Genomic DNA, 14171 nt, shown 5'->3' with positions numbered 1-14171 from the left:
CCCGCTCACCTCGAACCCGGGCCTCGCTGGCAAACTCTCTGCAGTCTGACTTGAGATGGATGATGATTTTGGTTCCAGTTCTAACTCCTGAAGCTTCGGCGATTTCAAATACCCCGGAGCTAAGACACAGGAGAGGGAGAGAGCCAGTTCCGCACGTTACTACCAATAAATCCCACCTGCAGGTCAGTGACGCTCCTGGGTTTTCACAGCAGAGCCCAAGCTGACACACAGAAGGGAGGCCAGATGCCACCTTTTATTACCCAGCTGAGCCCCAGACCGGCAACTTTCTGTCGGGGACAATGGCTGCTGCGGGGTGGGATGGGGGCCCTCCTGCTCCCCAGGGCATAGTCTCAGGAGCACAACCTCTCGAGCTTTATGTCCACCTGAGCGGCCGGGGCGCTGTGCCAGGCACTGGGAGCAATTAGAGGCCTGGAGACCGCCCCTAACTCCCTTGTTAACTGCATGCCTGAGCCTCTACCACAGCGGTTCTCAACCTGTGGGTTGTGACCCCTTTGGGGGTCAAACGACCCTTTCACAGGGGTCACCTAAGACCAGTGGAAAACACATATATAATTACATATTGTTTTTGTGATTAATCACTATGCTTTATGTTCAATTTGTAACAATGAAAATACATCCTGCATATCAGATATTTACATTACGATTCATAACAGTAGCAAAATTACAGTTATGAAGTAGCAACGAAAATAATTTTATGGTTGGGGGTCACCACAACATGAGGAGCTGTAGTAAAGGATCGTGGCATTAGGAAGGTTGAGAACCACTGCTCTAGCAGAAGCCAGGGGTCTCCTTAAGAGCAGAGAAACTGTTTCAGGAGAAAAAGAGGAGGGGGACGAACCCCCAACAAGTTGCTGCCTTGTTGCTTCCTTGCCCAACTGTACTTTGAGCACTGCTTTCATGGAATAAAACAGAAATCTAAATGGTGGCAGGGAGATGAGCAGTGCTCTGGCCTGGCCTCCTGCGTGTGCTACTGAAACCACAGTGGAGGAGAGACTCAGTCGGGAAAGCCGGTTTGGAAGGAAGTTTGGGGCCTGCTGAAACAAGTGCTCACATTCGGCCGAGGTACCATCTTCTGCAAATACTGTCTCTAGACAGTCTTGGAACATGGACTTACTGAGCTGTAAGACACGACCCCAGTGCACACAGGAGAGCAAAACTAGCATCTCTGAGGGGAAACCCGAGTCCTGTGCTGGCAGGAAAGCAGGGCCAGGCCCATGGGTCAAACGTGGAGGAATCAAAACTGGGTTCCCACAGGGCCAGGGTCGGGAGGAATCAACACTGGGTTCGCACAGGACAATGTCCAGGGACACTGCCCAGGGCCAGGGGGGCACCAGGAGAATGGCCAAACCATGAGCCAAGGAGCCTCGCCTGGGACGGTCTACACTCAGAGCACAGTCATGGTGCCCAAACAGACACCAGGGGCCACTGGGATCAGAAAGCAGGAGGGTCAGCTCCCTGTAAAAGGCCGGAAAGGCCTGCAGACATTTCCTGAGGGGGGGTGGGGTCTAACTTTCCAAATGAAGGGCAACGCTTCTGCTGAATTCAGGTGACACTGAGCTGCGGTGGCCCCAGGGCAGGGGGCAGTCCTTGGGTATGACTCAGGGACGCTGCTGCCACTTACCCGTCTGAAAGCCACTGGTAACCTGGGCTGTCCGGGCTGGCTGAGCGGGAATAGACCTCAACTCTGTCGGCCACCATGAAAGCGGAGTAGAAACCCACTCCAAACTGGCCAATGATCTTGCTGCTGGCCTCCGCCTGGTTCTGCAGCGCGTCCAGGAAGGCCTGTGGGGGCAAAGGCTGGTCAGGGGGAGGGCTTCACTCCCAAGAGAGGACGAACGCTGCGCCTCCCTGTGTGCGTCCCTCTCACGGCTAAGATGCCATTTCATCCTCCAGACAAACACACCACCCATTTACCCCCAGAGAACAATGCCATGGAGCGGTAAAGTGAGCTGCCCAAAGACCCCAAGCTGGGCAGCAGGGGGGACCGGTTCTGTATCTGCTTCCTAGGGCTTGTAACCCTGCCTGTCGCTGTGGGCCACACTCCCCGGAGTGAGGAAGGGCAGTGTGAGTGAGTGCACACATCCTTCCTGCAGGAAAGCGGGGAATGGCAGCTTCTGAGGTTCAGTAGGTGAAGGGGTGTGACACGCATGCCCAGATGTGTCTTCTGCATGTCTCCTAGATTCCATGCTTCATGGGGAAACAGTACATACCAAGTACATGCTTTGTACTACGTACCACCAGGCACTTAACTATTATAACTCAAGTTATCAAATTTCCTAAGATTAAAAATCAAGCAAAATGAATGCACTCATTGCTATGAATACTGTCCAATTGAACATTCTGTGATTATGTAAATGTTTTATATGGTCCAATATGGTAACTACTGACCTCATTTGACTAGTGCAACTGAGGAACTAAATTTTAAATTGTATTTAATTTCAATCCAAATGGCCACATGTAGCTAGTGAGATAGCACAGACTTCCCTTGATAGAAATACAATACATGTAATGGGGGGCGGAGCAGGTTATAATGAAGTTTTTTAAAAGTGGAAATTTTTGCCCTGCTTGGTGTGGCTCAGTGGTTGAGCATCAACCTATGAACCAGGAGGTCAGGGTTCAATTCCCGGTCAGGGCACATGCCCAGGTTGCAGACTCGATCCCCAGTGTGGGGCGTGCAGGAGGCAGCCGATCTGACTCTCTCAACATTGATGCTTCTCTCTCTCTCTCTCTCTCTCTCTCTCTCTCTCTCTCTCCCTCCCTCCCTCCCCTCCTCTCTGAAATCAATAAAAAAGTGTGTATATATATATATATATATATATATATATTTATATTTATAAAATATATTATATATATATTTTTTTTAGTGGAAATTTCTGTAAATCACTGTGGACCAATAAGTTGACTATTTTCAAGCACTTGGCACAAAGTGCCATTTTAGACACCACTTAGGCCCACAAAACAAACAAGAAGCATTTGGTCACCAAGGAGAAGCACAAAGACAGCCAAGGGCCACCAGCCTTTGTCTTGGGCTGGCACAAAAGCCGCTGGAGGAGGACACGTTGACCACTGACACTTGCCTCCCCTCATAGGCTTCAAGTTGCACAGCAATCAACCACCCGCAATGGGCACCCTGTCTCCACAAAGGGCTTCTGAAGGACCACCCTGCCTACAGACACTGCAGGCAAGTTCATTCTTGTGACCCTTGTCTGAGAGGAGGAACACTCACCTGTGCCTGCCCTCTTTGCCTCAAGCCTATGCAGCTCCAGTATTCACTGAGAAATGAGTCAGAGGCAGAATGGCACATTCCAGACTCAGACCAACAGGCTCTGAACCTTGGGCCGGTCAATTCCCAACTACGCAAAAGTACTTATTTCAGCCTTTTCATCTATAAAATAATAGAACCTTCCTCAGATGTCCCCCTGACCACACAGTGAAGTCATGGCACATGGTGGTTCCATAGCACCAACACGGAGCTCCCACCAGAGAATATTCCTACTGAAGCTGGCGTTCAGAGCGAGCTGGCACCCCCCTCTCCAGTGGGAGCTGCCTTTCAAGGACAGGAAGGAAGGGGCACTGAGGGGCTTACCTTTGACCCCGACTTGGCGATTGTTCCCAGGTTGGACACCAACTCCTCCTGTGTCATCCCAATGCCAGTGTCCTAAGGAGAGAAACACGCTAAGCACCAGGGTGCCGGCACCTGGGCAGGTGTATGGACAGCCCTGAGTCACAAGTGGCATCAATTACACTTGTCAGGCACGGCCCAGAAAATGGCACATGGTCATCAGAAAAGACAAATTCTAGTCATACCAGCCATACCTCAGGAGAAAACCTCACTAGAAAATAGACTCATAGATCAAAGAGAAAACCGGTCCAAAAACAGAGCTGCACAAAGTGTCACTTGATTTTCAACAAAGGTTCCAAGATAATTTCATGGAGAAATGAAAACCACATGGTGCTAAAACACTGCATAGCCACATGCAAACATTAATCTCAACCCTGACCTTATCTACACCATACACAAAAATGGATCACGGACCCAAGTGTAAGAGCTAAGATTGTAACACTTTAGAGGGAAATACAGGAGAATATCTTTATAACTTTGGAACAGGTAGACATTTCTTAGGTCACTAAAAGCATGAAGCATGGAAGAAAAAAGTGATAAACTGGACTTCATTAAAATTAAAAATGTCTGCTTTTCAAAAGCCACCTAAGAAAATAAAAAGACAAGCCACAGACTGCACCCAAGCCTGAAGTTAGGTGTCAATCTGTTAACAAAAATTTAAGAAGAACCCTCTCAGAAACCACTTCCTTCCTATCCCACCAGTGTCTGAAGAGCATCTTTCCCTCAAACAGGCCTTCCACTTACAGTGAGGCCAGCACACAGGTGGGGCAGGGGCGGGGGAGGGGAGAAGTGGGCTGATCTGACCCCCAAGGGGACAGAAGCTGGACATCAAAAAGATACATAAATATAATATTTATGAGCACAAGACCTGGGAATATTTCCTGAAAAGTCCCTTTTAACTTTGGAAGTTGGTGCTTTATCCTTCTTCAAAATTCTTCTTTGCAATCTAGTAATAATGAACATGAAAACAATGATGGCCTCTTTGTTCTCTAATTTCTTCATGGCCTGTCATCCCTAGATGAGTTTTAATCTCCTCAGAAAGGTCCTTAGTAGCCAGTCCCTGCTCTACTCCACAGAAAAGAAAGTGTACACTGGTCAAAAATTAATGAACTGAACTGGTGAATTTTATTATTTGTAAATAATACCTCAATTAATCTTATTAAAACAACAACAAAGACAAGCACACACATAGAGACCAGAGAGAATAAGGAAACAAGAGCACACAAAAGACGCCCTACAGCGAAGTCCTGAGCAGGTGAGCCAGTGTACGTGGCGGAGGCAGGAAGCCTAATGAAAAACGCCCACTTAGAGCCCCACTGAGGCACATCCTGCCACTCCCACAGAGACGCACACCCCAAAATTCCACGACGACTCTGGACGACAAGTTCTGAAGCAGCTCTTTGGGGATCATAATGTCCCCTTCAGGACACTGCCTGATAAACCATCTTTGCCTTTCTAACTTTTTTACCTTAAAATTTTCAAAAGTTTACAACAGCAACCAAAAGTATTTCTTCATCAAAAGCAAGACTGTTAATTCAAAGAGCAGGCTACAGAATATAGCATTAAAAATAGTACTACAGAATATAGATGCATGGGAAAATATGCTTTACAAATAAACAAGAACAGCTGAGGCCCTGGCCAGCGTGGCTCAGTTAGTTAGAGCATCATCCCATGCACCGAAGGGTCTTGGGTTCGATTCCCTGTCAGGGCACATGTCCAGGTTGCAGGTTCAATACCTGGTTAGGGCACATATGGGAGGCAACCAATCAATGTTTCTTTCTCACGTCGAGTTTCTCTCTCTCTCTCTCTCTTTCTCTCTGGAATCAATGAAAAACATATCCTCAAGTGAGAATTAAAAAAGACCCCAACAATGGTGCAATATACAAATTTTGTAACATAGAAACCCACACCTGAAACCTGACCAATGTCACCCCAATAAATTTAATTTTTTTAAATGAAGAGTACTCAATAAAAATTTAACAGTGAAACCTATATAATTTTATTAACCAAAGTAACCCCCAGATAAATTCAATAAAAGTATGAAAAAATATGAAGAGTACCTTAAAAAATAATATAGTTTAAAAATGTTTAGACATGTAAATAAATGCATAGATACCAAAAACCTAAATAGGCAGATGGATTATTTTAAATTTCCTCCTTTTCTACTTACTTGTGTTTTCCAAACTTTCTACATTGAATAAGTGTTGTTTTGGTTGTATATTAAAACAAGAGTTATTATAGCTGTAAAGATGGTCAGCACAACCCTTGGGGCCTAGAGGCGTAACAAAAGGGCAGGTCCATCTCCTCTGTCCCAGTGAGCGAAGAGAACCACTTCCCGTCACCTCAGTGGCATCAGCACAAGAGGCAGGGAGGCAGCCACCCGTCAGGACGCAGGAGGAAGTACCTGGATTGTGATGGTGCCTCTCTCCGTGTCCGTCTGCAAGTGAATCTCCATTTCTGGCAGCGTCTGGCCTTCAGACACCAGCTTGTGACGCAGCTTTTCCAAGGCATCGCTAGCATTGGAGATCAGCTCCCGAATAAACACCTGCAGGAATGAACATAAGATGCTAACACTGCAGGGTCTATTTGGTTAGCAGCATCTGCAGCAACTGCTAAAAGGAAGAGAGAATTGCCACAGAATATTTAGTTTTTAACCATAAAGACTCCCCACAGCTTTATACAGTACCCTCTAACTCTACTGATTGTTCCTCCTGAAAATCAAGCCTGAAGTTAGGCGTCAATCTGTTAACTAAAAATTTAAGAACCCTCTGAGAAACCACTTCTTTCCCATCTCTTGCCCAAAGATGAAAAAATATCTCGCAAACATCTTTCTCCTACTCATTGAAGAAAGACTCTCTGGCTTTGGCTTTATTTACTCTAGGACAGTGGTTGGCAAACTCATTAGTCAACAGAGCCAAATATCAACAGTACGATTGAAATTTCTTTTGAGAGCCAAATTTTTAAAACTTAAGCTATATAGGTAGGTACATTGTTATTAACTTAATTAGGGTACTCCTAAGCTGGCCTCAGTCTGATTGAGGTACCTTCGCTGAGGTCGACCCCTTCCAACTCTCCCATCCACACTCGTCTTGTATACTTGTTTCATCTATCTCCTTTCCAAAAACCGACTTCTGCGCATGGGCCACGAAGTTTCAATCGCATTGTACGTGTGCACCCGCACGTGGTATTTTGTGGAAGAGCCACGCTCAAGGGGCCAAAGAGCCACATGTGGCTCGCAAGCCGCGGTTTGCCGACCACTGCTCTAGGATCATCAAAAACTGGCCTACCATGTTCAGGATAAAAAGGGGCCACAGGCCCTGGCCGGTTTGGCTCAGTGGATAGAGCATCGGCCTGCGGACTGAAGGGTCCCGGGTTCGATTCTCGTCAGGGCACATGCCTGGGTCACGGGCTCAATCCCCACTAGGGGGCGTGCAGGAGGCAGCCAATCCATGATTCTCTCTCATTGATGGTGTTTCTCTCTCTCTCCCTCCCTCTCTAAAATAAAATAAAATATATATATATATATATGAAGGGCCACAGGCCCCCTCAGCCACCAGTGTCTAAAGAGCACCTTTCCCTCAAACAGGCCTTCTACTTACAGTGAGGCCAGCACACAGGTGGGGCGGGGGCAGGGGAGGGAGAAGTGGGCTAATCTGACCCCGAAGGGGACAGAAGCTGGACATCAAAAAGATACATAAATATAATATTTATGAGCACAAGACCTGGGAATATTCCCTGAAAAGTCCCTTTTAACTTTGGAAGTTGGTGCTTTACCCTTCTTCAAAATTCTTCTTTGCAATCTAGTAATAATGAACATGGAAACAATGATGGCCTCTTTGTTCTCTAATTTCTTCATGGCCTGTCATCCCTAGATGAGTTTTAATCTCCTCAGAAAGGTCCTTAGTAGCCCCTCCCTGCTGTACTCCACAGAAGTCCAAGAGATCTTCCTCTGGAATGAAGGAAGTATACCAGTTGATGAGAAAAGGGGCTTTTAAATTACCAGCAAAATTAATTAATTTCCAGAGTCAATTTGGCCCAAAGAATCATCTAGATATATTTACCCAAGCAGATTTTGGCAAAAATACTTTGGCTGGTAATTAAGATTAGGATCTGTCTAAATTTAGTGCCTTCTCACAGCTAATATACTATCTGGCATCTCCCCCAGAATAGTATAAAAACAGTTTTGCAAAAAAAAAACCCCCTTGCTATGCTAGGAGTGACTGAAGGTACCGCACCTCTTTTTCTGAGTACAAGGAACGGGCAACAATGTCCAGAAGCTTCTTTGTCTCAGCCTGGAACTCATGTTTGGAAACAGAACCTAGTAATGAATCACAGACACAGCAATAAAGTTTAATTTCTATTTTCGTGGAAGAATATGCTATACACCATTCAAAAGAATGTTTAAGGTAATGAGTTTTAAACATTTTGCCAGAGTAAATAAAGAAGAAAGAAACCAATTCTCTGGGGCTCTATGGCAGGATCTCAGGAGCAGAACAAACCTAGTGGGGCCTCCTTCTCCACAGAAAGGGGCGAAGGGAGACAACGCTCACCCGCCTCCCTCCGAGGCCGACACCAAGGCCCATACTTCCCAACGTGTCCAGTCATGAGAATCGCCTCAACAACCAGACCCTGGACTCCAGTCTTCAAAACACTGGTTTCCAAATTAATTTCTTATGAAGCAGAATAACAAGAAAACCTCAGTCTCTTAACCTAAACATCAAAGATACTGTTGTCTCATTTGAAAGCCAGAAATGGACCCACTTTGGGACTGGCTCTAGAGACTGCTTCTCTACACTTCTTAGGAATGAAAGGACAACTTCAGCGTGTGGTCCTGCATCGGCCAGGCCAATAACGAGTTTCCTTCTGGCTTCCATGATTATTAACAGATGTGCCATGAATCACTACTTAGAAGGTGCCCCGTCGCAAACCCATGGGTGACCACTAGAGGGGGCAATACACCAGAATGAAAGTCAGGAGTTCCGAGGACACATTCATTGTTTTGAGGAATGCTCCCTCCAACCAAGACCTTCCTGTGTCTGAAGCGAGTGGGTGGTTCCATCAATCATTACTTCCACCTCAAAAACCTGCCCTCACCAGACAGCCAGGAGCTAAGCCTTCCCAGACCCCAACGCAGCTGAATGCAGTACCCTGTACGGTCTCTGTGCTGCTAATGATGGAATGTGGGGGCTCCTCCTTCTGGTCCTCAGCAGCTTGCGAGCTGAATGGACGTGCAATGTGGAAGCTCAAAGCCAGGTTTCGCCTGGAGCAACTGGACTGGACCTGGGCTCTCCAAGGACACAGAACTGGTTTTCCTGAAAAGACAAACATGCACAAAGAATAAGCCCTCGGGAATAGATGACCTAATGTGGTTGGTCACCAACATATTTGGTAACATCCTCACCCAAGTCAAATACCAGGAAGTACCAGAAGTCGGGCAGAATTCCGAGGCAGACGGGGCCGCGTGGCGCCACTTCCCACATACATCCCCCAGTGAGATCTTGTATAAAGTCCCCAAACTCAAACCTCTCTCATCCCTCAATGCCCACAGCCCCCACAGGAGCCTGAACAATGACAGGCCAGCCTTCCTCACTTTAACTGCAATGAAAAAATGTAGAAAATATGTCCCCTTGAGAGGAATCCAAATTTTTAAATGTTAATATTCTGAGACAGTCTCCTCTTCTAAAGGATCTTTGTTGATTCCTTTATTTTCCTTTTTTGTCTGAAACTGTCAGTTTTTTTAATTAGTGTACTGAAAAAATGAAAAGTAGCAAGGGATCTCTTCTACCTCAGGAAGGGGCCTCACTCTCTCACCTTTTCTGTAACTGCTCAGCACAGTGGCCCCAGGAACCACTGCAAAGGAAGATGGGAAACCCGTCATAAGCTGGTGTCCCCGGCCCGGCGGACAGAGGCTACAAACACAAGTGGACACCTCCACTGTACCCGGCAGGAATCATCCTCACTACAGCCCCCCAGGACAGTGTCCCACACCAACTCCAGGACCACCAGCCTGGGCACTGGCATCAATCAGTCTGTGCTTCAAGGCCAATGCTTTCAAGGACACAGGTCAGACATGCAAGACCCTCCGAGTGGAAGTCTAGACCTTGCTGAACGGTGCCTGACAGATTGTCCAGAAATAACCTTATGGTTTTAAAATCAACGTATCAACTTCCACATGCCTACAAGGTATACAAAGTTGACTTTTTTTTTAGCTTATTCCTGGATTTATAAATAACATGGCCTTAGCCATTACCTCTGTGCAGAATACCTTAAAAACATCTATCCCAACTCAAAAAATATTCAATTTCCAGTCTAAATTTTTAATTCTCTGTGCCTAATCTCAGTGTTTACTTTACCCATAGAGCTTAAAAAAAAAGGAGCAAAACAAACAAACAAAAAACCCGGGGTATCTCTTTCCTCTGGAAGTAAAAGATATTTGGTTAGAGGGCTGCTCTGCACCAGGCCAGGGGAGCTGAAGTCCCTGAGCTTCCAGCCAGCCCCCACCCCAGGCAGAGAGCCCACGGTGGGCTCTTCCCACCAGGGACAGCACTCCTGGGCACATCTGGAGACAAGAGCACGTTTCCCACCAAAGGTGGGGCCCTCTGCCTAAAAGCACAGTTAGAGCCGAAACCGGTTTGGCTCAGTGGATAGAGCGTCGGCCTGCGGACTGAAGGGTCCCAGGTTCGATTCCGGTCAAGGGCATGTACCTGGGTTGTGGGCACATCCCCAGTGGGAGATGTGCAGGAGGCAGCTGGTCAATGTTTCTCTCTCATCGCTGTTTCTAGCTCTCTATCTCTCTCCCTTCCTCTCTGTAAAAAATCAATAAACTATATTTAAAAATAAAATAAAATAAAATAAAAGCACAGTTAGACTTCAGGGACAAAACCAGTGAGAGTGGGATAAAGAGGATATCTGAGGGACGTCAGACCCAAGTTCACTTCAGGATGGGATCTGGATTTAAATTCTACATGAAACACTGTGATCCAGACAGACTGACAGGAGTGTGAGCGTCGGAGCCACTAAAATGAGGAGGATGAAGGAGGTCCTCCAGAAGAGAAGACCTCCTCATTTCAGCAAACACTGACAGCATTTTAGACATTCTTTCATCTAATATTCCTCTTACCCGCTTCCACCTGGCAACCACTCCCTCTACCTGGCCAAAGAGAAGGGCAGAGGTGCAGTCTTCCCAAGTCTTCTTCCAGTAGAGACATCAGGTAGCGTTTACCACGGCCCCTATCCCCTCCAGCCACGTGGGCAGTCCTCCCCTGTCCAGTCCCTTGTCCCTGCCTACCTTCGAGCTCGTCTCCTACACAACGTTCTCTCCAAAGCATCCCTTAAATTTCTACACATTCATCTTCTGACACCAATTCTCTCTTACTTCCCCAATTTTGGAGGATTTATTCCGGAATGAACCTTGTCAACTCTAAATGCTTCGGGGTGGTATTCCAGGCCCTCCACCAAACCACCCCACAAACCAATAGAATTCTACCTCCTTCCAGAAGCCCCAACCCAGCAGGTTTGCTGACATCCTCCATATACCTTGTGCCCCTACTGTATGGTAACCAGCACTGGGGGTGCCTCTGCTCTCCTCTCCATATACCATCAAGCTCGATCTTGACACATAGGGAGCACTTTGACACCCCAAACATTAGATTTCACACTCTCAAGAAGAGATGCTGGTTTTCCTCACTGGTGAATTTATTCGGAGTAAAGTATTCTTGATCCACTCCATTTGCATAAAAGCAGAATTTACTGAATTAATCTTCTGTTATTGGTTTATTGATCCTCACCTGAGGATATTTTTTCCATTGATTTTTAGAGAGAGTAGAAGGGAAGGAGGGAGTGGGAGAGGGATAGAGACCGAGACACTGATGTGAGAGAGGCATCAATTGGCTGCTTTCTGCATGCACCCTGACCGGGGCCGGGGGTGAAACCTGCAACCCAGGTACATGCCCTTGACTGGGAATTGAACCCGAAACCCTTCGGTGCACAGACTGACGATCCAACCATTGAGCCATACTGGTTAGGGCAATCTTTTTTTTTTTTTAATCCGCATTCAAGGACATGCTCAGAGAGAGTGCTCACAACATTGATCAGTTGCTTTCTGTATGAGCCTGATGGGAACAAACCCAGGTATGTGCCCTAATCAGGAATCCAACTGGCAACCTTTTAGTGTACAGGACGACACTCAACCACTTGAGCCACTCCGCTGGGCTTACCATTTATCCTCACTTCCTGCCGTGCCCTGCCCTGCTCTGCTAGCAGAGTCCTTTCCTTGCCATCTAGCTTTTGGTCTTCAGAAAAGAACAGGTTGCATTCCCCCATTGCCTCTCAGCTAAAACCTTCCCTACCTCAAGGAAAACCAGAAATCAAAGGAAATCAAAAAATTCAGAGGCTAATGGCTCTTAGTATTTTGAGACCTCCATAACTGCCTGTTCTAAACCTGCCCCCAGATTAGTGTGTATGTGTGGTGGGGGGCAGGGAGGGTAATGCTGTTTGATATATGGCTGGCATACTTTTTCTAAATATTTCCATTCTTACATGTATAAATGTTTTAATCAAGTACACATCTTAGAGATCATTCCAAATCATTACAGAGAGTTGCTTATTCTTTTTAACAAACACAAATGTTCTACTATGATGGGTACTAGCGCTCAATTTATGAATGTTCAAACTGCTTCCGGTTTTGTACTATTAAAAATAATGTTCCAGCCCTAGCCAGTTTGGTTCGGTGGGTAGAGCATCAGCCCGTGGACTGAAGGGCTGTAGGTTCCATTCAGGTCAAGGGCACATGCCTCAGTTGCAGGCTCGATCCCTGGCCCCGGTCAGGGTGCATGCAGAAGGCAACCACCCAATTGATGTGTCTCTCGATGTTTCTCTCTGTCTCTCAAATCAATGGGAAAATGTCCTGAGGTGAGAATTAACAACAAAAAAATGTTAAAAAAAAATAATAATAATGCTCCAAAGTGTTATCTACTGCATGCTATCCTTCATGGAAGAAAGACAGGAATACAGGAAAATATCTGTTTCCACTAATCTGTGCAAAAGAAACACAGGAAGGATAAACCACAAACTAACGAGATTGTGTGTATCCATTTCCTAGGGCTGTGTAACCAAATGCCACAAACCCGGTGGATGAATACAACGAAGATGCATTCTCTCACAGTCGTGGGGGCCAGAAAGCAGAAATAAAGGTGTTAGCAGGGCTGACTCCTTCTGGAGGCTCTAGGAGAGTGTGTCCACACCCCTCTCCCAAGCTTCAGGTGTTACCCACAATCCTTGGTGCTCCTGGCTTGTAAGTGTATCATTCCAACCTATGCCTCTGTCATCACACAGCCCTCTCTCCCCTGTGTGCATATTCTGTGTCTAAATTTACCTCTTCTTTGTTTTTTGTTTTTTTTGGGTAACCCTCACCTGAGGATATTTTTCCATTGATTTTTATAGAGTGGAAGGGAGGGGGAGAGACACAGAGAGAGAAACATCGATGTGAGAGGCACACATCAACACATTGATCAGTTGCCTCCCACATGAGCCTTGACCGTGGCTGGGGTTCAAGTCTGCAACTAAGGTACTAGAATGTGCCCTTGACTGGAATCGAATCTGTTGGGACCCTTCAGTCCGAGGGCCGATGGTCTATCCACCCCAGTAGCCATGGGCACACCTGGCACCAGGGAGAGCGACCATCCTGGAACTGCCCACCTGAAAGTTGTATCTCCCAGGAAGCACCTTCATCCTGGGCAAACCAGGGTGGGCAGTCACCCTCCCTGGCACCAGATCTTGGTTTGTAAATACCACTGTCTGCTGAACGAAATCAGGACATTGGAAAACACACAAGATAAGCCTGGAATACCTTGGGGTGCCAGAAAGTGAGGAAGGACTCGGAAAGGTGGGGTATGCTGGAAGGACACAGGCTCCAACGGGAAGGTGCGCCCAACAGCAAAATCTAGGACAATCTGGGCAACAAAATAATGAAAGTAATGGACTGCAAACTGACAAATAAAAGAAGTACCTGTTAGTCCATACTTAAATAAATAATAAATAAATGGGAGGGGTGGAGAAAGGGCCTTCCTTACAGCAGACCTGTAATTAATATATGTATAAGGAATGATGGAATAGACATCACCATTAAGCAAGCATAGTAATAGTTGTGACAGGTATAAATTGTTGATGGATATTTAAAGGTCCACCAGAAACAGAATATTTGCATAATCTCAAACTATGCCCCACAAGATACTTATTGATTTTAAAGAGAAAAACCAGTTTATCATGGGGAAAGTAGCAAATACCCCTTAAGTGATTACAATCACCATCATCAGGAATGAAATGAGTCAACATCCTGCAACTCCTGGTGTGGTGAGCGGGCACGGCCTTCCTTTTGTCAAGTTCTTGCCAAAAATGTATCTCAATCTAATGACAAGAAAACATCAGACAAACCCAAATTATGGGACCTCCTATAAAATAAATGGTCGAGCCGAAACCGGTTTGGCTCAGTGGGTAGAGCGTCGGCCTGCGGACTGAAAGGTCCCAGGTT

General features: G+C 46.4%; 1 protein-coding gene across 1 annotated transcript in view; it reads right to left on the bottom strand.

Annotated features, from left to right (window-relative positions):
- Positions 1-14171, bottom strand: part of TRAP1 (TNF receptor associated protein 1) — a 60254-nt gene that overhangs the window by 20722 nt on the left and 25361 nt on the right. Inside the window, exons 2-7 of the mRNA XM_070413129.1 lie at positions 8791-8955; positions 7879-7961; positions 6048-6188; positions 3608-3679; positions 1643-1803; positions 10-119 (exon numbers count right to left, since the gene is read on the bottom strand). Coding sequence (XP_070269230.1) covers positions 10-119; positions 1643-1803; positions 3608-3679; positions 6048-6188; positions 7879-7961; positions 8791-8955 — 732 coding nt within the window. The remainder of the gene's footprint in view (positions 1-9; positions 120-1642; positions 1804-3607; positions 3680-6047; positions 6189-7878; positions 7962-8790; positions 8956-14171) is intronic.

The sequence above is a fragment of the Myotis yumanensis genome, unplaced genomic scaffold (assembly GCF_028538775.1).
Source record: "Myotis yumanensis isolate MYYU_CA2020_CCGP unplaced genomic scaffold, mMyoYum1.0.hap1 SCAF_4, whole genome shotgun sequence".
Taxonomy (NCBI): domain Eukaryota; kingdom Metazoa; phylum Chordata; class Mammalia; order Chiroptera; family Vespertilionidae; genus Myotis; species Myotis yumanensis.
Note: the sequence above shows the minus strand (reverse complement) of the source record. Positions and strands in the feature narration are given on the sequence as shown.